Here is a 26301-nt window from a genome sequence, read left to right on the forward strand (position 1 = left end):
ACTGGTGCAAAAGTTCAGTCAAAAAGAACAGGCCTCTATAGTATTTATACCAATATGTATGATAATTATGTTTTTCAGTAGATTCAGTTGCTCAAGCTATAGTACAGTGCCATATTAAATTTAACGGATACTTCGGTTGCAGTTAGTCAGTTACTGTTATCAGCAGAGAACGTATACAACTACAATGAGATATCCCCTTTCGAAAATAAAAATACTAAAATAAGAACGCATGAATCTCATATGAGTGATGTACAAGTGGCGGAGATCGGGGCATTATAAATCACAAAAATTCAAACAGTAAAAAATACATTAAAATGTAAGATTTTTGTTTCAATTTTTTTATATAATTAAGGGATAATGTATATTTTAAGATTTTTATTGAGCATTTTTCAAAAATATTGATTTGTTTTTTAAATAAAAATCGAAAAAGAAATTTTTTGAAAAAAATAATTAAATTTTTATAATTTACTTTATACTTCAGTATATTTATAGTCAGCTCTTATTTCAAGACTATCTCAATTAATGCCTTTTAATGAATATTTATCATCATTAATAAGACATTAACTAAAAGTCTTAAAATAAAAACAGACTATAAATTTACTGAATTATAAAGTAAATTATAAAAATTTTCTTAAATATAGAAAAAATTATAATAAAATTGATATAATATACATACTAATATATATGCTATAAACATTATATAAACGCTATATATGCTTTCCTTTTAGATGACACACTCATCACAAACGTCGTTCTATCCTTCTTAACATTCAACGAATGATAAAGATAGAACGATATTTGTGTCGAGTGGCTGTCAGATTTCCTAACCTAAATTGACTTGAATTGAATAGTCTAGTCGTCAACCATCGTCAACTTGAACGTTTTGAACGATTAATATCTCGATTTGCGGGGCAGAACAATGTTTATTTTTGCCAGTCTTTCATTTCATGCAAACCGCGTCGAATAAGTCTAATTTCATTGATTTTTGACGTGCGAGGGGTAAACTGAGTAATTACAACTGATTTTAGCAACACGTGAAATTGTACTATTATCTTTATGAAATATGGAAACGGAAGAACTTTGCAGTATCAATATTGCCCCATTAGTAACGAGCCCGTTTGCTATAGAATGGTCACCTGATAATCACATTTCAATAATTACGGAAAAGGGTGTACACGTGCTTGTGAGTTACATTTTCTATCATTTTTTTCACATCACAATGAAGTTAAATCTTCCTCGACATTGTATTATATCTATATAAAGAGAAATTGAGCAATAAGTAACTCTTGCGAGTTTTATTCATCATATTTATATTGTGGCATTTTTAATGTCGTGTATAAAGTTGATTTTGCAACAAGTCGTTAGTCGGAAGTCTTAAATGATCCTAAATGGATTTTCTACAAAAAGCCATTATCTAAGTTTTAACCTTAAGTTGTGAGGAATTGTCCAATGATAATCAATTATTTTTGTCACGTTTGACTGTGGTTAGTTAATTTCTCATGATTTAGCTTATTATAGAAAGTTTATTGCTTATAGGCAATAATTTTTTTTATAAAACCTATGAAAGTTTATTAGAGAAAGACATTAATTGTACAAGTTAGTTGTTGTCAACTTTTTAGATTCACAGATAAAACTTAGGACTATCAACTATCTACTTATTGTAAATCAGCATAATGTGGAACTGTTTAAATAAAGGAATTTTATAACCTAACTTGACTTGGATACAATATTGTTTTACAGGAGTTACAACCTTCGCCTATGTCGCCGAATCCAATTTTCAAGTTTTTCCGTTCTTTCATATATTCTTCCAATATTTTGCCAGCAGGTGCTTTTACAAAGGAGATAGATTCCTCAATATGGAATTTGAAACGTGAAGAGATTTATTCACTTCTTATGGATGATGTCATTACGCCAAAGTTAGACGGAGTAATTGACAAGTGTCCTAGGATAGTAAAGGTGACGTGGTCTCCTAAAAATTTGATTTCTCCTAGTCAGTGTATATTAGCGATATTAAACTCAGCAGGTGCAGTTGAATTGTTGCATAAAGTTTTTAATAATTGGTATTCCATATGTGATGTTTTGTCCCTTCGGCTAAAAATTATACAAGATGAAATCAAAGTTGGACTGGATAAATATGATCTTAATGAGAAATTAAATAACCAGAGTGCAAGGACAATTGAGACTATAAAGAAAGTACAAGCTTGCTCTATGGCATGGAGTAAACTGTTCAAAATAGAAGAAACTTTGCTCCTTAAAAGAGAAGAAGCCTTTGCATATTTTTCTGTAGCCTATCGTAATGGCGATATAGTGATTTGGAAGGTTCCCAGAATATCAAATTTTACAAAAAGCTTGCAGCCTATATTTGTCGGATTAATACATTTAAATCATGCATCAAAAATTAATGTATTATGTTGGATTACTATTAATATCAACGAACATCTGATTGCTGTTGGATATTTGGATGGTAGAATATGTGGTATAAAATTAACAGATAATAATAATAATATACAAATAACACTTGTAGAAAAGTATGTCGATTCTGATCATATAGCAGTCAATTATTTATATATAATTCCTCAAGACAACATAAAGATTCTTGCTGCCAAAGGTTCTTTCCTCTTGTTATTATGCACAAATTCGAAAAGTATACGTTATTTTCGTGCTCCAGGATTTACCATTACAGGTAAGGGTTTTTGAGAATTATGTTATTTTTTGCAATCAAATTTTACAAATGTTTTGCTTTTTTTATGTTTAAAAAATATTTATGTTACATAAATATTTTTTAATTAATCTTGAAAATGTGTTATAATATATAATTTATTGTTATATGTTTAATTATTTTTTCAGGTGTAGTTCCTGTTAATGCTCAGCAATTTTTAATCACTACACAGGACAGTTATACTTTTATCATTGACATAGAATCAAATGATTTAGTTAGTATCAATGTTAAAAGTCATTTACCACAAACACGTGTTCAATATTTAGGACTCGCTCATTCTCTAAATAGAGTAATATTTGTAAATATAACTAGTCCAAATACAGTATATGATCATCTGGTGATAAGAGAACCAAGTATAATACACATATTTACTTTAAAAGATGTATGTAATCCATTATCTACTATTAGAAAGAGTAAAAAACTCGGAAATGTCTGGGATTGTATGGAAATCCTTAGACTAAAAGCTCTCAAGGCAAAAAACCCATGTAATATATTTTCCCCAATTCCGAAGAATCTTGAATTGTTGTCACTCTACAAACTACAAGTATCAATGTGGATGACGGTAATGAAGACTGTGTGCACAACAAAAAAACCAATACCGAATATGGATCACATAAGGGAGTCTAAAATAACGGAAGCACTTCCGTTAATTTTCTTACATTCCGCTTGTACATATTTGGAAAATTTGATAAATAAGGATATATTATCGGAAAATGAGACATTTGCAATATTTTTGTTAAGACGATACCTGGAAATATACCAAGGCATACCATCAGATGAGGATTCAAACAAATTGACAACAAAGCGAATTCGGAAAATATTAAACACGACTACATTTTATTCAAACCAAATTGAAAAGTGTAATCTATGTGGTGAAATAATAGATGGAATGTGGCATGTCAGAGCGTGTCCACAAGGTCATAAATTACCTAGATGTTGTATGACATTGTTGCAGATAAAGTTGTTGGAATACCGTGTTTGTCCGATATGTGGTCAGATCTTTCACCCATGCTTAGAAGATATATATAAGGAGCCGCAATGTCAGTTCTGCAATGTACCTATTTTGCGTAACTCATATGATTTTGATGTAGAAAACTCAGAACTATACGGAAAAAATTTATCACTCCCAATAATTGCTGACATCACAGCTGAATCAAGAAATCCAGAATCTGAAGAATCATCTAATAAACAAAAACAAAATAAATGGGACACTTCCCATACATATTCTGTAATTGTGAATGATGATGACAACGAATCAAATAGAATTACGGAGAAATGGGAAAAATTTTAATCGTGATATTAGATATTAATTGTATAACTATATTTTATATTTGTATACACAATTATAAATCGATTCTACATAAATTAAAATTCTAATTTTGGACCTTGAAGAGCAAATACTTTTAAATTTTACTGGCTTATAAAGAATTACGAATTTTTGTATTATATACATATATATATTTTATCACATAATTAAAATATAATTTTTTTTTATTTAAGAACATAATTTTTGGGATATTTTAAAAGTTGCGGGAAGTTATCTACTTCCGTCTGTGGAATCTGATTTAGTCGAACAGGCACATTCCTTAGTTGTTTGATTTGATTACTAATATTTTTCAATATCTCTTCGGGTATGTTTTCATCTGGGAATATATGTAATTTTTGCATGATGTACCTTCGTTGTAAGTTCTTCGGTAAAGCTCTGTATACAGCTTTTTCTACAATCTGTTCCAATCATATACATATACATAGTTACATTATAAAACAGCTAATATTTTTCATTATTGTACATTTGGAAATTATAAGTAATCAGTTACCAAAGTTGGATCCTTATAATGTAATTCCCATGCAAGAGTCCAACTGGCACCTCCATGATAAGTAGTGTGATGAAAGTATACTCGTTTTCGCCATTCATCTCCGCGTAAGGCAATTTCCTTGCTGTTTATTACTACTACATGATCGCCACAATCGTCTAGATAAAAATTATTAAGTACATATTAATAATTATAAAAACATTTTTCTTTTTTAATTAATTATTATCTATATTTTGTAATAAAAAAATTTATATTTATGCACAATTAATTTTAAATAAAATACATGTGTATATATTATAAATAAAATATATGTGTAACCATATAATTTTTTTAAAAGCAATTTTTTTTACATCTCATTCTGTGCATAAATTTTTATAAAAAATTTTTAATAATTTTTACAAAAATGATAAGTTATAAAATACTTTATATCTATTTTATATAAAAATATGTTATAAAGAATAAATTAAATACAATTCTATTTTAAACATGGCGATAATCTTCACATAATTTCAAAAAATTAATTTTTTTGAAAATATTTTGTCATTTATTTCTTTTAGATTATATTTTTGTACAAATTATTTTTTCTGAAAGTACAAAAAGTTTTGAGAAACAATAGATTTATATAAATTGGTATCAAAGAACAAATAATTACCGAAATTATGTATAAACATTCCAGAATAATAAAGAAATAAAGAAAAAGGTAACAGATACCTGATACTTACTTAGTGGATGATATATTGGTTTGTACATTCCCATAAGATGATGTTTTATTATTTCAGCACTCTTATATGGATCTTGCCATTTTGCATCGAACACATGCCAAATACGGGCGAATGTACCCCAATGCTGAAAATAAATTAAAAACAATTGTAAATTAATTAACAATTTAAGACGATAATAGTAATCAATCATGTTTATGACAAATATCAACAAATTATAAGTACAAGTGTGAAGATTGCAATATTATTATATACACAATATCAGTGAGACACAAACCTGTCCTTTTCGCGCGAGTGACATAATAATTTGTTAATAATAAGCGTTTTCTATTCAATTTTATAAAACTGTTGTCATAAATTTGTAAGTTATCTTATTCAATTTTTAAGATTATGGTAACACAAATAGACTGGAACTGGAGTAATGCAAAGCAACCACATTGTCCAATACCAGGGCCGCCAATCTGAGGTATTAAAATCGCACAATACCAGAAACCTGAGACAGCACCTGAATAGCAGCTTGACTTTTTATGAATCACGAGTCACGTCACGACATGAGAAAGACATGGACATAGGAGAAAGACGCGTGTTGATTGATCCGCCATGTTTCAAGATTTCCCGCCCTATATTTGCATACCTCTCTATATCGTGTTTTAAATTTCAATAATATAATTAAAATTAGTTATTTTAAAGAGACATAAACAAATACATTTCTATACATTACGTGTTAAAATAACACATGCAAAAAGAATTGTTTAATATTTTTTTTATAAAATTATTTTAAGAATTAGAAAATTTGGTGGTGAAACAAAGTTAAAATTACAAAAGCGAGCAAGTTTACTGGAATATTTCTATCTCACAAAAGTGGAACAGAACTCACAATCAGTTACGTATTCGAAGCTTTTCTCGCACAGATTAGCTCTTCTTTTACAGCTATCGATTCAGTAAATCGAATACTCTAATAATAATAAGAGTATCTGCGGGGGGTTTAGAAATGTTTTAGAAAAAAGGCCACTTTCACGTTTCTTCCTGAAGTTTTCAGCTGGTTTCAGCGGCTTGTGAAAATGTACCTTTAACTCCTCAGTGGAAACTAGACCAGTGACAACTGATGACAACGCACAGGCTGCAGTAGCGCTGCGTTGTTGCATACGTGGTCTGCGAGTTGTGTCAATAGTGTTGAATCGTGCGAAAATCGCGTGTTGATTGGTGTCAATTGTGTTAGCAGTCGGGAGGCTCGTAGGTGCGTTTGGTCGTAGCCACGTGAATTTTACGTCGTATCAATCTTCATTGAAATTGACATTATCCGAAGAAGCGTGAATTTGGAATATACGAACGAGAACAACGTCGTGTTAAGTTGCGGTCTGCGCGCGGTTTACGAGTGTCCTCCGCGACGACCCGCCCGATGTGATCCGCGAGCGCGACGACTTTGAGAAGGCGATTCCCGATGGACCATCGCCGCCTGTTCGCTATCACCGTCAACGACGAACGTCTTGGCAAACCGTGTTGATTCGAAATTCGATCATCCAACGGCTGAACGTCGCGGCCCTTGGCCCCCGGTCCGATATCGAGCTGTCATGCCCCCGTATCTAAAGTCGTGCTGATCTAGAGAAACAAGAGCAACGGTGGCATCCCCAACGATGGCGAGCACCACCGCCGTTGGCAGCAATCCGGAGAACACCTCCAAGTTTCTGGAAGTCCTTCAGTCAGATCTCAAAGTACTTGCCTCGGAGACTAAGAAGAAGTACCCGCAAATCAAGGAGGTATGTTACCGTGAGACCACTTGTCATATCCTAGGCTAAGTTCAGAAATATCATCCGACCGCCTCCGTCATCCCTATCTATCATTTTATCCTTATTCACTGAATGTTAAACAAGGTATTTGCGTGTTTCTGAACATAGTCCTACTACGTTAGTTGGACCGTGAAACTGGAAGCTTCCATTTAGGTCTTGATTAAGTTTCTTTTCTCTTTGAAGATTATAAGCTACGACTCGGAAACAAGTTAGAAATCTATATAACAATCTATATAACTTACCGGGGCCATGCAAAAGATTTTCGGGGTCTAGTGCAAAGGTAAGGATAGGGGCTTTTAATTATTAAGCAATTTTTGGTGTGCTTCTGGTATAGCAACCAAAAGTAACCGCGACTAAGGCCTGATTACACCAATGTGATTTCGATTTTAAGTGAAACTTAAATGTCTCTGTCTCTGCCTCCCTTTCGGCTTTAAAACGAGATAAATAGAGTTTTGAGTCTCGCTTAAAATCAAGAAGTGTTGGTGCACCCGGGCCTAAGGCTATCTTCGTTTTCAGGGATCAGAAGACAAAGATAGCCTCAACCATGGTTGCTTTTGGTTGCTATACCAGAGGCACGCCAAAAATCGCCTTTTACAAATTTATAATTATTCTTGTAACACTGTTACTGTTTTTTTGGTAGACTAGCAACAATGTTACTTTTTTTATTTTGTAACAGTAATTTTTTTTTTTTCAGTAACTATAATGAATTTAACAATTACTGTTATTATTACTTTTTATATTTTGTACTTTTCGTACGTATACAATTTTCATGTGTTCAATCTTCAATCTTTAACAAGTACTCTTTATAGGCCTGTATTTGTAGTCTGTTCTTATTTTAAGATTATCTGAAGTAACATTTTAAGATGCTAATATATGGCTCTGTGGTCGGTACTTGTAGTCAATTCTTATATTTGAAACCGTTTTAAGTACAGTCTTAAGGATTTCACAAAATTAAACATGAAAATTTCTTTAAAACTTTTTATTATTTTTTGAGAAATTAGATTTTTTATAACAAAAGTAAAGTAACAAGTTATAGTGCGGACATTTCTGCTGTTGTTATCATATCAAATATTCTTTTTTCCTTTATCAAGATCTTTTGTTTGTTTGTTTCCTTTATCAAGATCTTTATCAAGATTCATAATTAAAATATTTAATTTAATTATTTAGTTGTTTTATTGTAAAAGACTTTTTCATTAGAAAATATTGAAAATATTTTTGTAAAATCGTACCTGCAAACACCTTCGAAAAAATCATGCATTATATCGCAAGTTATATTAGTCGAACAATTGAATAAGACATTTTATTGAACATACAATTTATTCTGAAATATCTTTTGAATAATTTTGAGTAATACGTGATAAATTTTCTTCCAAAGTTGTAAAATATATATTGTTTTATATGATATAAAACAGATATCATACAGATATCATACAGTTCTAATAAATCGTTTATTATTTTGTTTATACACGCTGTGCATTCTGAAAAATGCGTATATTTCTACGTACCAGTTATTGCGAAGAATATTACTAAGGTCTATCGATGGTCTAAAGATTCAGAACGCTCGCACGGAATGTTAAAAATCCAGGTTTGATTCTGAACCGAGGTAATATTTTTCGCAATTTATTTACAGATTATTATCAGTACAGTAAGATCTCATATAAAACGATGCCATTTAGCATCAAATCAATTGCTTGATAATTTAATTTGTGATATTACTACAGTAGTTTAGTTCAGTTGCGTTTCGAAATCTGAAAAATATCATTTGGGGCGCAATTCAAAAGACTACAAATGTAGTATATGTATAATTCACATTATTATTTAAAGCAGTAAGATCTATCTTCGGCCGTTATAGGCGTTATTTTTTTTATTTATTTCATATTTATATACAGTCTAATAAATTTATTGTTTTATTTTTTCCAATTGTACTAATTATATTCCGATATAATAACGTTTTGATAAATATGCCAATAGAGAGAGTTAGCTCCGATGAACTTAATCTTGACTTATATTGTCAAAGTCATGTCTCTGATCACTGACTTCTAACACCCATTGCTCGTTATTCGTTAAAAAGTTATTAATAAAAAAATTTACCGTATTATATTTCTACTACATATACAATATTAAGAACTATCTCATACCCTTCCTATTTACCCACCTTTCCTTATGTAATCACTTTCCATGCGAAGTAAAGTTTTCCCCACACTCGTCCCCATATCTGTCTAGAAGTCTGACTTTCCATGCAAAGTGAATTAGACAATAAAATCTTCATAAATAATCATTATATGTCGTAACAATATTATCTGTAAAATTTCAGCTCAGTCAGAGGAATGTCTCATTTGGGACATCCTCATTTTTTTAAATTTATAGTGACTATTATAATATGTATTTGTTACAGTCATGCGAGGAAGGAATCACAAAGTTAAGAACAGCCTCAAATAACCCAGGGACACCAATATATTATATTGTAAATCAAATACTTTATCCTATAGTTCAAGGTTGTGAGAGTAAGGACATAAAAATTATCAAGGTATTAAAAGCTATATTTACACATTATCTTTAGTAAAAAATTCTCGTAATGTATACTATATAAATCTTTATGATTTTCTAGTTTTGCCTAAGCATGATGCAAAGGCTAATAACACAACAAGCAGTGGATCAGAAAGGTGCGCGATATATTACAGATGCTTTGTGGTTATTAATGGAATCAGGTACAGAAGAAGTTAAAGTTTTGCAGACTGTAACGTTATTACTTACAAGTAATGCCGTAGTACATGGAGATACCCTGGCAAGAGTAAGATTCCATTTATATATGACTTTTGTTTTTTAAGTCATCTTTTTCAATAACATTTTTATTATATTCTATTCAAAATTACATCTTTCCAGAATTTGGTACTTTGTTTTCGGTTACATTTCACAAAAGACTGTACAACGATAAATACAGCCGGTGCTACTGTAAGACAACTGGTGTCTTTGGTATTTGAAAGAATAGTTGCCGAAGATGAGCAAGGTTCTGATCAACCAGAATCTGATGAAGTAAATTTAGAGGAATTGAAAATTCCAACGAATCAAGCGCCTAAAGGTCTCGGTCCTTGCGCTGCAGATGCATATTTAATGTTTCAGGTATTTTGTTATTTAGTGTAATTATGTAACTCCATAGAATTATTAGAATAATTATGATTTATTACTTCGTGTAAATTATATACATTTGCATACATTATTTACATTTGGTTTTAGGATCTAGTACAATTAGTGAATGCTGATCAACCATATTGGCTAATAGGCATCACTGAAATGACAAGAACTTTTGGTTTGGAATTGCTAGAATCGGTTTTAACAAACTTTTCGTCAGTTTTTTTTAAAGTAAATGAGATGATTTATATTTTTAAGAATAGGAAAATTATACTTTGACAGAATCTCTCCCTTTTATATATTTATATATATAAGGATTTAATCTTATAAAAATATAATTTTTTTAGCATCTAGAGTTTAGCTTCTTATTGAAGGAGAGAGTATGTGCACTTGTGATAAAACTGTTTTCGCCTAACATCAAGTATCGTAATTCAGTACCAGCATCTTTGCAACAAGCTACGCCTTTAGATAAACCTTATTTTCCTATTAGTATGAGGCTATTGCGAGTTGTGTCGATTTTAATACAGAAATACCATTCCTTATTGGTAAATATATCAGAATTTATGCATGGTATATGAATTTATGAATAATGTATATGAATTTATCAACATAAATGACACTATTATTTTAGGTGACAGAATGTGAAATATTTTTATCCTTAATTGTGAAATTTTTGGATCCTGATAAACCTACCTGGCAGAGAGCTTTAGCATTGGAAGTTTTGCACAAAATGACAGTTCAAGCAGATTTGCTAACAAACTTCTGCGAATGTTATGATTTGAAGCCACACGCTACAAATATTTTTCAAGATATTGTCAATAGCTTAGGTGCATATGTACATAGCCTCTTTGTAAATCCACACATGATGAGTCAGCCAGGTACAGACATATTACATTATGTTTCGAATGATTATAAAATAAATGTGTTATTTATTGTTCTTTCAATAGATTTTAATAGGTTTTTTATTTCAAATTTTTTGCAAAGTACTACATTTTTATTGTCATCCAAAGTGTATATGTATAAATTTTTCTGGGATGTTGTACTACAATTCTTTGTTTTTGTGACAGCAGCAAATTCAACTATACCTCAAAGCACAGGTTCACCATTATTCACAGGAATGCCTGTTGGACCTGGCGTATCGCCTCAACCCGGTTTTTATTCACGCGGTATTTGGTTACCAGTAGTAGCAACATTTATAAGCGGACAAGCTAAGCCAACTTAGTAAGTATTATAATGTTAATAATAACAATATTAAGCCCGATCTATAATTGTGTAAATATATTTGTAAGAATTGACCAATTGCAGTTAAATACAAGGAAAATATCCAACTGTGACTGGAGGATTCTTACAACTACGATCACTTACAACTACATTTACTCAATTGTAGATCAGGCTTTAGAGTCGCTATGGGTTATTGTAACAGACAAATACAAAGTTTTTTTTTTCAACTTAAATTCTTTAACTGTGTGTAACTATTTAAAGATTTTTTTTTAATGTTGTATACATTTGATATTTTAAGTATACGCAAATTAATCAAATAATATAATTAATTTTAATTAAATATGAAAAAATTATTAACCTACGTATATTACATGAGAAAAGAACTGTCTATATCTTCAAACTGGCCAAGGCAAACACAGCTTTAGTACAAACCAAGCATAACTTTTTTGTAAAATAATAAATTTAAATATTAAATAATTAAAATAATTAAATAATTAAAAATAATTAAATAATTTTTTAATTTTGTCTTATTTCTTAAAAGAAAAAGTACAATAAGTGAAAAATAAGAGCATGCTGTTTTTCGGCCTTGAAAAGGGTACAGTTGGTAACCCTAATAGTGACCCTATATTTTTTTCATAATAATGACCTTAAAGATTGATAATGATAAATGATTGTTTTAGTTTGGAAATGTTGGACAAGGTTGAACCGCCACAAATACCGATCGGTTATGGCATCAGCATAGCTTATGCATGTTTATTAGACATCATAAGATCGATCGCATTGGCTATAAATGGATTGAAAGACGATAATAACGAAAATCAGATCTATCAACCGAGTGAATCCGAACAAAAACTTCACGTACAATTACTAAACTCTAGTTGGTGCGGTCTACTGGCAGCTCTCAGCCCGTTAATAGATGCCAGGTTAATAGATGCCAACAGTCATAAATTATTATTGTATGTAATAGGCAAAAAATATGGGGTGAATACAAACGTATCTGTGAATTTGCAGCACGGACGAATCGGCAACAGAAAATGTTTTAAAAGCAATTCAAACTTTTGCGTCTCTTTGCGGTCAATTAGATTTGCAAGCGCCACGTGATGCCTTTATTACTGCGATATGTAAAGCATCTCTACCACCTAATTATGCCTTGACTGTACTGTACAATGCACCTCAAGGCATACCAATCGCGAGACAGCAAGATTCGACTCAATACAACTTAACAATAGGCGAGCCTGATTATAGGCAGCAAGTAGTAGCCGTTGGTACGCCACTACCAACAGCATCTTTACCAATTGGTAAGACAGTAATTCGCTCATAATAACATACATTTGACTATTACGGGATTAATCTTTAATATGTTGATTATATCCAGGTGCTCATCAAGGTCCCGTTATGTTGACTGCAAAAAATCTGCAATGCATGCGAGCACTATTATCATTAGCCCATTGTCACGGTAGCATACTTGGTAGCGCATGGCATTTGGTACTTACTACTCTTCAACATCTTGTTTGGATACTTGGTCTAAAGCCTTCTACAGGCGGATCATTGAAAGCTGGAAGAACCGCAGCTGATCCAAACGCCGTGTTAACAAACGCGGTTATGGCAGATTTACCTGTACTCAGCGCTATGCTTAGTAGATTATTCGAGAGCAGTCAACACCTCGATGACGTTGCCTTGCATCATTTGATAGATGCTTTATGTAAACTGAGCCATGAGGCTATGGAACTAGCGTATTCGAATCGTGAACCTTCTCTGTTTGCGGTTGCTAAACTTCTAGAAACAGGCTTAGTAAACTTATCACGTGTGGAAGTGCTCTGGAGACCATTAACAAATCATTTATTGGAAGTATGCCAACATCCGCATATTCGTATGAGAGAATGGGGCGTGGAAGCAATTACGTATCTTGTCAAGATGGCTCTTCAACATAAATACCCACAACCACTTCGCGATAATCAGAAGTTACAAACATTACTATTAGGACCGTTGTCCGAGTTATCATCAGTACGTCATGGAGACGTTAGACAACGACAGTTAGAATGCGTTTTACAAGTGCTTCATGGTGCTGGGGAGACATTGTATCATGGTTGGCCTTTAGTTCTCGGTATTATAGGAGCAGTTTCTGATCATCACGGAGAAGCTTTAGTGCGCATAGCGTTTCAATGTTTACAATTAGTTGTAACCGATTTTTTACCAGTTATGCCTTGGCGATGTCTTCCACTATGCGTCGATACAGCTGCTAAATTTGGATCGCAGACACAAGAATTAAATATTTCACTCACAGCTGTCGGTCTAATGTGGAACATAAGTGACTATTTCTATCAGAATCAAGAAAAATTGTGTATTTGCTTGCGTGGAGATTCGTCATCGGTATTTCCCGATTTTCCTGGTACGACAAACATGCCATCGTTTGATAAACTCTGGATGTGTCTTTATGCAAGATTGGGTGATTTATGCGTCGATTCACGACCCGCTGTACGTAAATCAGCGAGTCAAACTCTATTCTCAACCATTTCTGCACACGGTAGTCTTTTGCATCAACCTACGTGGCAAGCTGTGCTCTGGCAAGTATTATTTCCACTTTTAGACAAAGTAAGAAGCTTGTCAAATTCAGCTAGCAGCGAAAAAGTCGATACCAGTGGCAACATACTTATTCATCACAGTAGAAATACAGCACAAAAGCAATGGGCAGAAACGCAGGTTTTAACATTAAGCGGAGTAGCTAGAGTATTTAATACAAAACGACAACTGTTGCAAATGTTAGGAGACTTTCCGAGAGCATGGTCATTGCTCCTTGAATTTATCGAGAATTCTGCGCTTAGTAAAAACAATGAGGTATCATTAGCGGCATTGAAATCATTTCAAGAGATCCTCTTTCAACCGAAAGGAAGCGACAATACTGAAGTGATTCAGTCAAACGATTCAGAAGGCTTATGGACAGTGACATGGCGCGTATGGCTCAATATTGGGATGGAAAGTACTGCACCACCACAAGAAGGTGACACCGATCCTTATGTGCCATCCCAGGCATTTTTAACTGCGCTCATGCATATATTCCCAGGTGTTTTCCAGCACATTAGAAACAAGTTTATTGGCCCTGATCTGCAAAAATTATGTATTGTCCTGAAGAATGCAGTTGCTGTTCCAGTACACGGTGAATCAACACCATACATCTTGCCATCGATGCCTGATGTAGTTCTCACTCATTTACAAGACGAAGTGTTACATTCTATGGAACTTTTACAAAAAGAAGCGTTAAACGGTCCTGAAAATTTGCGCACAATGATTGTATTGATATTTCTTCAGTTGCTAAGCTTCTCGAAGCTGGCGTGCGAAGCCCCAACATATGGCAAAATACCCACAAAACACATTTCTCAGGTTAGAGGTGTGTCCGCTGACTGGATTACGATGAATTATGTTCCGTTTGGCGAAAAAGCTCTGTCGATGGTAGTGAATTTGTATCAGAAGACTGCGCATGAAATGGCCGTAATCGATGGTCAAGTGCTAAAGCACATTGTAGAAGCGCTACACGTACCATTAGCTATGAAATATGCATGCCCGTCTGCGACCACATGGAAATTGGCCGTGACTAGTCTTTTAGCCGTCTTGCACACTGGGCTGCCACTTGCCAGAAAATATCCCGAGCAATTCCAGAGTATGTGGCTTGAACTCGCGAGCACGCTAGACGATTTCTTGTTTCCTAAAAGGTAAATTATCGACTCTGATGAATCGCGCGCGCGCGCGCGCGATGGATTCTTTATCTTATTATTTCGAAAACATATTAAGAAATGGATTTTGCTCGGTCAATTTCAGTGTACTGAATGTAGAACGAGGGGTGGAAGAGATTCAGGCTGACGAGGCGGTAGATTGTCAAGTTATGGAGTTGCTGAGAGACGAAGTATTACCGCATTCTCAGCACATACCTCATCAATTTATACTGAGAGTGGTTATGCTATTAAATAAAGGTTCTATACATTCAGCCACCACAGCAAATATCGGTACATATAATATTTAAACTTTTTACAAAAACTCTTCTTATATTAAATGAAAGGGTACTATCTTGTTTTTCCACAGAAAATGGAGCAGAAACGAAGTTACGGGAAGAATTCGCGAAAACTTGCTTTGAGACTTTGTTGCAATTTTCTTTGTTAGATGGATTGGATAATGATGCGGAAAATAGTCCTAAAAAAAGTTCGGAAAGTGACGAAGGTGGAATTGCTGGGCGTTTAGCAGTTACGGCTCTTCTACACAGATTTCAAGAAGTTCTACGGCGTTATATTGAAAGCGAGAGACGGAATGGAAAATGCCCCTTACCTAGGTAATAGTGTCGAAGCCTTTCGTTGTAAATAATTTGATGTTATTTTAGTAGATCTTTTACTTCGATAAATATTTTATATCCAAAAAAAATGCAATTTTATTTTAAGTACTTATTATAGAAACATTTTCTAGGTACAGGTTGTCGGAAATATCGTTTGTTCTGAAAGCTGTTGCCACTCTCGTAATATCGCTCAAAAAAGCACCTCCCAATAAAGGTACATTTTTATTTCTTATTTATTTTACATAAAATAATATCACGTTTATACATATTTATTAATAAACCATTATTTACACTTTAGTTGAAAGATCAGTTTGGGAGCAGCTGATTGGATTATATCCATGCTTAGTAGAATGCACGATTGCGACTACTTCTGGTCAAGTGTCTAGGTCTTTGCGAGAAGCTCTGTTACAATATCACGATTTATTACGGGCACCGATTCATAATACGCCAACCCCTAATGGCGTTTGACCAATACATTCTTTTTTTTTCACTGCGGATTTGCACTAAAAGTTGAAGTATAGGGTGAATAATTTGTTTATGTAATGTTCTGATGCGTGATAAAATAAATGTGAGAGTATCGATTTCCTGATGTAATACAAGGTGTGTTCGGAGAGCTATTAACGCTATTTCATTCTATCCTTGTTTTATGTCTAATAAACAATGTGAAAGTAGAATAACACGGATAGCGCATCTCCCCGAACACATTTATAAAAGGATAATGAATTTACCACATAATTACGCTTTACTGGTAGAAATATCATGTTAAGTTCTTTGTTATTAGCGTAATTTCAGTAGTCGCGTACAATATCTTTTTCTCTCTCTTTCTCTATCTCTCTCTCCCCTCTTTTTCTCTTTCTTCCTCTCTTCTCTCGCCCTTCCTTCCCCTCCCCCCTTCTCTCACTCTCTCATTTAGAGATATATACATTATTTTTACGATATTGAAGTACAAAAATCAAAATAGAGATCAATTTAGATTGATGCTCTTATCATGAGAATTTTATATAAATTTGTATAATTTTTGTTGTTTCTAATTTCGTGATCATATCAGGAAGAATAACAAAGAAAAATCTTTTTACAAGATTTATCTAGTAGACAGCACAACAGCGATATGAGAAATTTTCATTGTACAATTGTTATTTTGATTTATTTAAACTCGAGGTAGTTACGAAGTAATGACAAATTAGAAATTGAAATGTTTCCTGTTTGAGATACTTGAAAGAGAATTTATTAATACATATTATCCAGAGAGTGTAGAAATTATGTATTCTAATAGTGCAATTGTAGTTTGTTATTATTGTTCCGAGTATACAGGAGGAACGCTGTATATACATATATGCGGAGAATGTATAAGACAGCTTTTTTAATTGTAAATATTAATATAAGGTATGTATATGTATACTAACATGCAGATATGAAGCAATTTTATTAACATAGAACTTTATCATTTATTATTCTTATAAATTGCGTGGTATATCATAAATTATATTATCAAAAAAAAAATGTAAATAAATCTATACAGATTAAATACAGTTCTCTCAGTTGTTATTTATACGTTTTTCCATTTCAGATTCCACAATATGCTTGAATCATAAATGATCCTATATATATTCACGTATGAAAATTTTGATATAATGCTGTCATTTAAAAAAATTGTTATTTGAAAAAAACAATTTTTTAACAAAATTTTATAATCATTTATAATATTCGTTATAATATAATCATAATGATATTTATTTATTTTATGTGAAAAATATAATACATTAACTATTTTATGTCACATTACAATATACTTATAGTTCTTGGTGTATATATTTTTATTGTCACGGAACTTCGTCAGCAAGTGTCATGAAGTATGACGCTAGAATATTCCGCATCATATAAGTAGTTCTCCTCGATGTTCTCCGCAATTTCCGACGGATCTTAAATGATCACTTTACAATTGTAATCGCCATTCTTCTTTGATTATAATCTCTTTATTTTCGAGTTTGTCTATCTGTGAATTGAGGATGACAATTATATTTTTGCTTCTGCGGTGCTCACTCATCGTTTCTCGTTTCTAAAAAATTGTATTATATAAACACTGCTGCTAATACAAGTTTATCAATGATATCTAGATTAACAGAATTGGTCTTGGGAATAAATATCCTCCAACTAACTACAAAAATTCTAAATTTTCTATTTTTTTGGCTCGTAATAAATGATAGTTGAAAATACATGATTATCTAAAAACCTGTCCGGATAAGGCTGCATTACGTGAATTGGTAGACATTTGAAAGACTTTATCGGTAAGAAAATAGTAAAGTGTTTCCTAATTACTTTCTGGGAGACGAACTGTTTCTCTTAGCAAGTTCCAATATACCTCTGTATAATTCTTTTTTGAAAGTCGATCTATATATAAGATCCAATTTCTGTAAGCTAGAGCCACAGTAGCATTAAAGAGCACAGCATGAAATTATTGATATCTGATTGCCAAATATCTGTAACAAATTAATATTACACTAATTATTAATTTTTGTTGAAACGTAATTAATAAATTGAATGTAATCTAACAGTTGAAACGAATAAATGTACCTTAATATTATTGCGAGGCTGTTCTGGACATATCGGAGTAGTATTCCTTTTTTCCAAATACGGTCCCATCAGTCAAAGCAGTTCGTACGTAAAATGTAATCACATCCATTTTTATATTGGAAAAAGAGATCAAAGTCTTCTTGTCACTCCGAAAATATATAGTTGAGAAGTCGCCATACTCTGGACGTTTCTCATATAGAACAATGTATACATATAAATACATTTTAGAAATATTTTCTCTACAATATTTTAATTTAAAAAAAGTGTTAAATCATTATAAAACATTTACCAAAATTTGCTGACGAAAACCTGCTGAAATGTACTCACAATCAATCAAAGGTGATTTTGAATGTTTTGTGTATATAATATCGTAATTTGTTAACTTTAAATTAAAATTGGTAACTCTGTGTTATTAATACAAATTATTCGCAAACAGCGAAGATTTAGCTATAAAGACTTTTAATATATCTATAGATACTATGTCGTTGTATTTGTCACTTACAATAATTCATGATTATAGTGTTACATGGAAAAAACGCTCCGCATTACGTTAATTAATCGCAAATTAATAATATTAATAATAAAATAATAATATGAAATTTATTACAATCTTTGAAAAGAAAGACGTAGCCACACTTTGTTCGCCAATTACGGCGTTAAATTGATGCGAAAGTATAGACGCAAAAATAAATGCGAACGGCTATTGCATACGGCTATTGTTACGATATAAGTTTTATGAATGATATCGGGTATTGCTACCATGTGAGAGCTGCAAGTTGCACCGATACCATTTAGCACTAACTAAACAATTAACTTAACTGTCACTCACTGCGAATGTTATGAGCACGACGATAGTCTGGCAATATATTCGGCAACTATCTATAAAGAAATCACGTGTAACTTAGGTCCTTAAAACTATCTTCAAAGTGATGAAAATACTTGGTATCCTGTGCACAAACAGGATATTATTTTAGAATATAAATTAATCCAATAAATTAAGTTTTAAATAGCTTCAGTGCAATGATGATACAATCGGATATTCATTCCGATATATTGCGTTTAATCCTAAATGATGAATTCGACCATTCAGCCAGAATGTCGTGGATGTTCGCGATCTTCTGCGTCACCTATTCTGTGGCAGTTATGATAGTTACACGATGACAAATAAATAATTTATGTACAAAGCCAGCGAAGTTTTTTGTCGACTGGGTGTAAAGAGGGGAACCGAGGGCAGTGTCGGGTGTGTTGATTTCCGGCATTTATTTAATTGCTGGCTCTCCGCTTCGCGTCAAATCGTGTTTTGAATGAAGAACACCATACATCGACGACTTGTCGCAGTCGTGCGTGTTCTTTTACAGTAATCGTTAGCACAATATCCTACAAAAAAAAACGAGTATACTATGAGAAATTAGCAAAATTAAGAATCGATAAAGGGAACATTTGGATTAATTCCCATCCCATTTCTATTTTCAGTAGAATTTACTTTTATAAGCGAATAAAGAAGATAATGTTTGAAATTTTCATTTAAAAATTTGTTTAAGTCGCTCCCCAGAATTTTAAAAATTAGGAATTCATTACTTTCAATCCTTATTAATGCCTTGCAATTGACCAATTAATTACAAAATAATAACAATTGTATTATTTATTTAGGCGAGCTTGTGCATTGCCTATCGAAGCGAAATTAGAGGGACGTTAGCTCGACTGGTGGTTGACCCATTTTTGTTCGTAGAGCCGCGACGTCATCCTCTATTTTAATTAACAATTTGTATTTCTGCAAGAAAGAAATAATTGTATTAAATAAAATATATTTTTAATCTCTCATTAAATTTTCTCTCTAATTTATTTATACTTACTGTCCTATTATCGCCTGTTGTAGTCATCCAGGCATAAACCATGTATCCAGGTATGCATAGCATAGAAGATAGCGCTGTAAACCAGCCTAACACATGCGACCACCATGGGTACTCATAATCCAGATACTTTATAGGTGTCCACTGAACCAGATTGAAGACAAATACGCCCTAAATTTAAATTAAATATAAATTTAAATAAATTATATATATATAATATATGTGTGTATGTGTGTGTGTGTGTGTGTATAATAGGCTATAATAGTTTCTAAAAATTCACTATTTTTTTTTATTTTATCACGATTATGTTTAAAACGCCACCTATTGAAGAGAAGTGGTCCATAGCTTAAACGGCTCAATGTGTTTTACCTGAGACTTTGACCTTTAAAATGACTTTCCTTTCTACGATCATTATCGCGATGTTATGTAAGTTTCAATTTTGGATATCATTATTACAACTTTTATCTTCAATTTTTGTATCATTAAAAATGAAGAGATTGAAAACAAAAAACTTATTAAATTGTTTAAATTAACAGAAATTCTTGATATCTTTGTAGAAAAAAAAATTAATTTACATAAAGAATACGTAGACAAAGGAAATGCAAAAAATATTGTAGAATAATAGGTATTTTCAGTAAGATTACTTAAAGTACTTTATAGTTATTTTGTAATATAATTTACACACTTAGATTCAACGGAAAAGACAAGAATCAATTGTATTAAACAAAATTCGTTAATCTGTATTTTAAAAAGCATTATAAGCACTTAATCTGCATCTTTTTCTGCTATTTAAAAATCTAATTGTAATATAATATAATATTTTTATTCTTGTACTATATCAAAGAATTATTTTAAGAAAAATTTAAAAGAATGTTCAGCATTACTAAAGTACCTATATATAATTAATTCAATCAAGATAATCAAGAAGAAAGTAGTCGGTTCAAATCATTTGATCCTTCTCAGACATACACAATAAATAAATTTAATTTACTTACAACGCAAATCATCGGCGTAGTCACTGTCCAGCAAAATTTCCACCACATAAGAGGATAATATCCGATCATGTCGCGAAGGGCGTCATAAAATCGATTTACGCCAAACGCCCAACTGATTGATATACACTCGAAAAATATAAGAAAGAGTAAGCAGAAGCCGGAGACAGCGTACGAATCAAGGATTTGGAAAACGTACATGCCACCTTGAGAAATACATGACAATCCGATGAGATAAGACAGAGCGCACACGATGGCTATAAACAACTCTTTGCGACGTCGTAACAGCTGCGGCCACTCATCCACCTGAAAAAAATCGAGCAATTAAAATAGTCGAAAATTAAGTTAAATATTTTAACAATATAATTTAAGGAGAAAAGTAACCTCTCTACCCAATTCCTTAATTTTTTTTATTAATATTTTTTTATTTTTTATATTTAAAAATGTAGGTTTTTGAAATTTGATAATTTTTTAAGGATTAGATGATACAAATAAGAAAACGTAAACATAAAAAACAAAAGTATTTTTTTAAGAAAATACCATAGCTGTAACGAAGCCTTCCATTGTACAAAACTGGGAGTCAAGTCCAATAAGCAACAGCATGAAGAAAAATAGACATGACCAAAGCGGAGCGCCCGGAAGTTGAAGAACAGCGGATGGATAAGCCAAAAAGGCTAATCCTGGTCCAGAAGCGGCTACTTCGGCGACCGGTTTCTGCTGTTCGTGCGCCATAAAACCAACCACCGAAAATATCACAAAACCCGCGAACATGCTAGTGGACGAGTTAACCGAACAAACAATCAGAGCATCCTTGTAAACGTTGTTGGTGAATTTGTTGTAACTACCAAGAGCCACCAGAGTGCCGAGTCCGAGACCGTACGAAAAAAAGATTTGTGTCACTGCGTCAATCCATACCTACGAATTTAATTTGTATAAATGCATTCTGAAAAACAGAATCTGAAATATTCTTGAAGTATCCTTAAACTTATACTTTATTTCAAATGATATTATCAAAATGCTATTAAATAATGATATAAATATTCTGTTTAGAGGAACTATCTCCAACTGATCTTGATCTTGACATATATTTTGTTTGAACCTGAGTGATCTTCAGAAGAAGCTTGAAAGAGAGGTGAAGTGGCAATCTCGTTTTGCATAAAAAGTCATGTAAGTTTCTACTTTCTAGGTAGGATGCGAGGAGGGTGTAGAGACCTCGCTTTGCATGGACGCCTCGTAGCAGGGAAGAGATGAGATGGAATTCACTTCGCTCGAAATGTCGTTCATATCATTATCTCCCATAATATTATCCGATTTATAAAGGTAATTTTTATTACCATTTTATAATTATGATTATAACTTTTTAACAAACAACAAGCATCAGCAAAAACCGTCTGGTCCCAGACACAATATATGTCAAGGTCAAGGTCATTGGAGATGGCTAATCTCCTATATGTAGAATATTTACCCTGGATGTGTACACTTGCCAGAAAAATCGCGACACTTTTTTTGAATGAATTTCGAAACTCATCAGCCTTCGAGAATGGTTGAACATCGTAAATGGCTAGATTCATAATAAGTAAAACCAATCGCTCGGTGAGCAGGCTGCATTCGAAGTCGGAAAAAGAATGTCGCGACCCTTCTAATAACTTCAAAAATTAATAAATGAAAGAAAATAACTTACCTCGGATTCTCGTAGTTTAGACAAGTTTGGACTAATATAAAATCGAATGCCTTCCATAGCGCCGGGTAGTGTAATACCACGGATTAGAAGAACAGTGAGTAACACGTATGGAAAGAGAGACGTGAAATAGACAACTTTGCCAGTCCATTTGACACCCTTCCAGATGCAAAAATAACAAATTATCCACACTAGTAACAACGTACCCGCCAATTCCCATCGAATATTGCCCATGGATTCAATACCATCACTGATTTGCAACGCACGCCGTCTGAAAAGTTAGACACAAAAATATATATTAGCAAATTATTGAAACTAAATAATGCACAGATAGCAATACTTTAGAAGTCTTCTTTAAAAGTATAGTATATAACATACATGCAATAATGATAGTTACTAATAAATATTATTGTAATATCGATTTCAGATCGTTTTCTTTCTATTGTTCGATTCTATTGTTCGATCACATTAACTAAATAATGTGAAACGCAAAATATTATTTCTATATCATATGATTATTAACTGTCCTTTTGTTTAACTAAATGATAATTACAATTAAATAAATTAGACAGCAGATCCAAAATTTCTCTCTCCTAAATCTTTTAAAATCTTAAACCTTTTAATGAAGAAAACACCAGTGAAAGCCTCAAAAATATTTTTGCAACATATGTAGTAATATTGTTGCAGTATATCATAGTGTTATTGTAGTAATATTTATAACAGCAGTTTTGAGTACCAGGATAACGTATGTATAATTATATAGCAATCCCCTAAATAGCACAATGGTGAACAGGAGTTCATAGAGAATATATTTAAAAAAATATATTAAATTAGAAAAATATAATTTCTATAATATCTCTAATAAGATAATATCTATAATTTCTACTATATCGTATTAGGATCGTGTTCAGTAGATTCAACTGTTGCGGAGCGCTCGCTACTATTGGATGATATAAAAGATACATATACAATTTAGCAGTGAGCGCTCACGGATCCGCAACAGTTGAGTCTGCTGAACGCGACCGTTGTAATATTACAATGGAAAATGCTGTAGCCAAAGTATATTAATTAAGAATCATTTTGTATATATATATATATATATATATATATTTAAATATTTGTTTTCAACAATTCGTTTTCAATAATGAATGCCATGCGCGAATGTTTTTTTTTTCATCTATCACTTTAAAGCGGTCTATCGAGGATAATTTTTATTTTTGTTTTGTTACATAAAAGTTCCTAAACATTGCTCAAATATTAAAAATCTGATCTAGAGACACGATAGTGTGTCGGCGCTAAGCCAAGTGTAGCGACACTGCCGTGGTTACTTTACGCGAGCCGGCGAGTAGTAATAACTTTCATTCATGGATTCTTTATAAAAAATTCCGGAAAAAAACGTAAAAACTTCTACTGCACTATTATAGAAAACCTTTTTTTAATGCATTTCTTCTGAAGGTCTGTAAACGAGAGTACATGCTACCTACTCACGAGTGAGTGATTTTTGTGATATACTATACAAAAAATGTTTATATATTATTCTGAACATTTTATTAATATTTGAACATTCTATGACAGTTTTTTTACTGTTCCGGAATATTCGACACGATAAAAATTGAACTTTTCTCATGAATAATTAGCGTTAGCTAGTTAAGATGGGGTCCGTACAATCATAAAGGTATAAGTGCTAGATATATGGCTAATATATGATTTGGGATAGACTGCGGTATGACTGCGGTGAATTTTTTTCCTTTTTGATTATATATGTATATGTTGTCGTTTTATCATTATGAGTATGATGTAATTTATCTGTGACATGAAACCGTCATTTTAATGTCTTGAAAACATCAATTAGTGATGCTAATAGTGGTCAATAAATGATCAAAAGCTAAACTAAATTTTGTGTCTGCTACTTGGAACGTACTCGAAAGTAAATGGAAAATTGTAATTAATACTGACTCCCAAAACTCCTTCACAGGATCCGTAAGCTCCGTTACTGTCACATTAATATGATTGAGTGTGCACATCTTGACGACGCTACCGTTCCTCGCCGAGATCTGACTCCAGCAATGCAACGAACTTCTGTCGTAAGGATTTACGCAATTCTTGGTGTTCCAGTCATTGTTACAGCTTCCCCAAGGCAATTCTACGGATCGTATAAGATAGACTCATTATTCAATATATTTTAGTTTTGTTCTTCATCATTATCATTAAATGAAAAATGTTCGAGATATTACATGAAAGGGAATTTTTCGGTGTAGATAAAATTTAATGTGCTCACCACTGCGCATTGACATGAAAAAATAAAAGATCGCCCAGGCTAGGATAACGATGTAATAGACATTCATCCAACAGGACATGACAGCGGCGGCGTAACCGATGCCCTTGAAAAGCGGCGCTATTTTGAAAACTCCGAGACCGCCTACTGTGAGCATTTGCCCGAGAGCCAATTCCATGAAAAACATGGGTATTCCGGCCAGAAACAGTGTCAAGAAGTAAGGTATTAAGAAGGCACCACCGCCGTTTTTATAGCATAGGTATGGAAATCGCCAGACATTACCAAGACCGATTGCCAGCCCGACCTTAAAAAAAATAATGAAATGGAAACATATCAAAATACAATTAGCGTTAACATCTTTATATTTTTAAAATAAATAACTGTTTTTTTGGCATATTCTTTTTCTGTCTCAATATGATATTCATAGAAATATACTTGAAAATTACAAAATTTTGTTTTGTGATATCGCTTTACCCTGATGCTTTTTATCAATAATTATATCCTGGTGAAAAAAATTACTGAAATTATTTCACGTTTTGGAATATTTCAGCGAAATTGCTGAAAATTTACTGAAATTTCACTGAAAGTGAATTTTTCTGCTGACATACTGAAAAATTGCTGAAATTAAACTGAATTTTTTCTGAAACGCTGAAGTTTTGCTGAAAAGTATTCCAAAACGTGGATTTAATTCAGCGAAATTTTTCCATACTTGGCAACATTAATATATGCTTAAAGAAAATGATGCATTGAGTATAAGATTTGATTATATATTATAATGATGCTTACCACACTGAGGATAAAATCCAGTTTGGTGCTCCATGTTCCACGATCAGGAAGAGGTTTCTTGTTGGATGTTGAACAAGTTAGATTTAACGTTGTTCTACCGTTGTCAGTGTTTTCTGAATCAGCCACTTCAGGATCCCTTGATGCTTCTGTCATGATTGAAGCTTTCGTGATGGGCACACTCAGTTATCTTTCGATGTCTCTGCTCGTGTATGCACTCCAATTAATTATCGAGTGTCCAGTGTCGTTTCAAACGCGAAGATGGTAAGGAGACATAACACGATATCTGCGAAATGAATTTCACAAATTGCTTGCTCTAAAGTGATAAGTCGACAAAATGAGTGAAACAGAAAGCAAAGTCGATCTTATTTCTTTTTATTCAACCGTGTAATGAGAGAAGATAGCCGTCTTCACACACACACTCTCTCTCTCTCTCTCTCTCTCT

At 32.6% G+C, this 26301-nt stretch overlaps 4 protein-coding genes across 5 annotated transcripts; 2 read left to right on the forward strand and 2 right to left on the reverse strand.

Moving 5' to 3' along the window:
- The first annotated feature begins 252 nt into the window (after positions 1-252).
- On the forward strand, positions 253-4010 carry LOC108775552 (uncharacterized). The gene is made up of 4 exons (XM_018541957.1): positions 253-316; positions 1029-1183; positions 1741-2683; positions 2848-4010. Exons 2-4 carry the CDS (start codon positions 1064-1066, stop codon positions 4008-4010), a joined length of 2226 nt encoding a protein of 741 aa, XP_018397459.1. The 5' UTR covers positions 253-316; positions 1029-1063.
- A 200-nt stretch (positions 4011-4210) lies between these two features.
- Positions 4211-5712, reverse strand: mRpL13 (mitochondrial ribosomal protein L13). The gene is made up of 4 exons (XM_018541980.1): positions 5530-5712; positions 5256-5379; positions 4537-4691; positions 4211-4444 (listed from the first exon to the last, which is right to left on the reverse strand). Exons 1-4 carry the CDS (start codon positions 5551-5553, stop codon positions 4211-4213), a joined length of 537 nt encoding a protein of 178 aa, XP_018397482.1. The 5' UTR covers positions 5554-5712.
- Positions 5713-6734: 1022 nt separating this feature from the next.
- On the forward strand, positions 6735-16575 carry mon2 (Mon2 homolog, regulator of endosome-to-Golgi trafficking). 2 transcript variants are annotated; one of them, XM_018541989.1, is made up of 15 exons: positions 6735-7009; positions 9435-9566; positions 9648-9830; positions 9923-10159; positions 10274-10399; positions 10516-10713; positions 10800-11046; positions 11236-11389; positions 12070-12312; positions 12401-12687; positions 12765-15096; positions 15203-15387; positions 15464-15707; positions 15839-15921; positions 16006-16575. In XM_018541989.1, exons 1-15 carry the CDS (start codon positions 6887-6889, stop codon positions 16173-16175), a joined length of 4944 nt encoding a protein of 1647 aa, XP_018397491.1. In that variant the 5' UTR covers positions 6735-6886; the 3' UTR covers positions 16176-16575. The 2 variants fall into 2 exon arrangements, with proteins under 2 accessions (XP_018397491.1, XP_018397490.1); XM_018541988.1 differs by having other exon boundaries at positions 11239-11389.
- A 2190-nt stretch (positions 16576-18765) lies between these two features.
- On the reverse strand, positions 18766-26012 carry Gat-a (GABA neurotransmitter transporter-1A). Its single transcript, XM_018541990.1, has 9 exons — positions 25860-26012; positions 25077-25377; positions 24755-24941; positions 22802-23069; positions 21661-22035; positions 21124-21426; positions 20132-20299; positions 19857-20049; positions 18766-19655 (listed from the first exon to the last, which is right to left on the reverse strand). Exons 1-8 carry the CDS (start codon positions 26010-26012, stop codon positions 19960-19962), a joined length of 1845 nt encoding a protein of 614 aa, XP_018397492.1. The 3' UTR covers positions 18766-19655; positions 19857-19959.
- Between the last annotated feature and the right edge of the window lie 289 nt (positions 26013-26301).

The sequence above is a fragment of the Cyphomyrmex costatus genome, unplaced genomic scaffold (assembly GCF_001594065.2).
Source record: "Cyphomyrmex costatus isolate MS0001 unplaced genomic scaffold, Ccosl1.0 scaffold300, whole genome shotgun sequence".
In the NCBI taxonomy this organism is placed as follows: Eukaryota; Metazoa; Arthropoda; class Insecta; order Hymenoptera; family Formicidae; genus Cyphomyrmex; species Cyphomyrmex costatus.

What these genes read in the sequence shown, in the direction of transcription:
- LOC108775552 (XM_018541957.1), top strand. Translation starts at nt 1,064, where the DNA reads ATGGAAACGGAAGAACTTTGCAGTATCAATATTGCCCCATTAGTAACG. An exon ending in AAAAGGGTGTACACGTGCTT is followed by an intron (nt 1,184 to 1,740) that starts GTGAGTTACATT and finishes ATTGTTTTACAG; the next exon opens with GAGTTACAACCTTCGCCTAT. An exon ending in TCCAGGATTTACCATTACAG is followed by an intron (nt 2,684 to 2,847) that starts GTAAGGGTTTTT and finishes TTATTTTTTCAG; the next exon opens with GTGTAGTTCCTGTTAATGCT.
- mon2 (XM_018541989.1), top strand. Translation starts at nt 6,887, where the DNA reads ATGGCGAGCACCACCGCCGTTGGCAGCAATCCGGAGAACACCTCCAAG. An exon ending in ATGGAGATACCCTGGCAAGA is followed by an intron (nt 9,831 to 9,922) that starts GTAAGATTCCAT and finishes ACATCTTTCCAG; the next exon opens with AATTTGGTACTTTGTTTTCG. An exon ending in AACAGCATCTTTACCAATTG is followed by an intron (nt 12,688 to 12,764) that starts GTAAGACAGTAA and finishes GATTATATCCAG; the next exon opens with GTGCTCATCAAGGTCCCGTT.
- mRpL13 (XM_018541980.1), bottom strand. Translation starts at nt 5,553, where the DNA reads ATGTCACTCGCGCGAAAAGGACAG. An exon ending in CACTCGCGCGAAAAGGACAG is followed by an intron (nt 5,380 to 5,529) that starts GTTTGTGTCTCA and finishes ATTTATTTTCAG; the next exon opens with CATTGGGGTACATTCGCCCG. An exon ending in ACCAATATATCATCCACTAA is followed by an intron (nt 4,692 to 5,255) that starts GTAAGTATCAGG and finishes ATTTTTATCTAG; the next exon opens with ACGATTGTGGCGATCATGTA.
- Gat-a (XM_018541990.1), bottom strand. Translation starts at nt 26,012, where the DNA reads ATGACAGAAGCATCAAGGGATCCTGAAGTGGCTGATTCAGAAAACACT. An exon ending in CTACGCCGATGATTTGCGTT is followed by an intron (nt 20,300 to 21,123) that starts GTAAGTAAATTA and finishes ATTTAAATTTAG; the next exon opens with GGCGTATTTGTCTTCAATCT. An exon ending in CAACAGGCGATAATAGGACA is followed by an intron (nt 20,050 to 20,131) that starts GTAAGTATAAAT and finishes TCTTTCTTGCAG; the next exon opens with AAATACAAATTGTTAATTAA.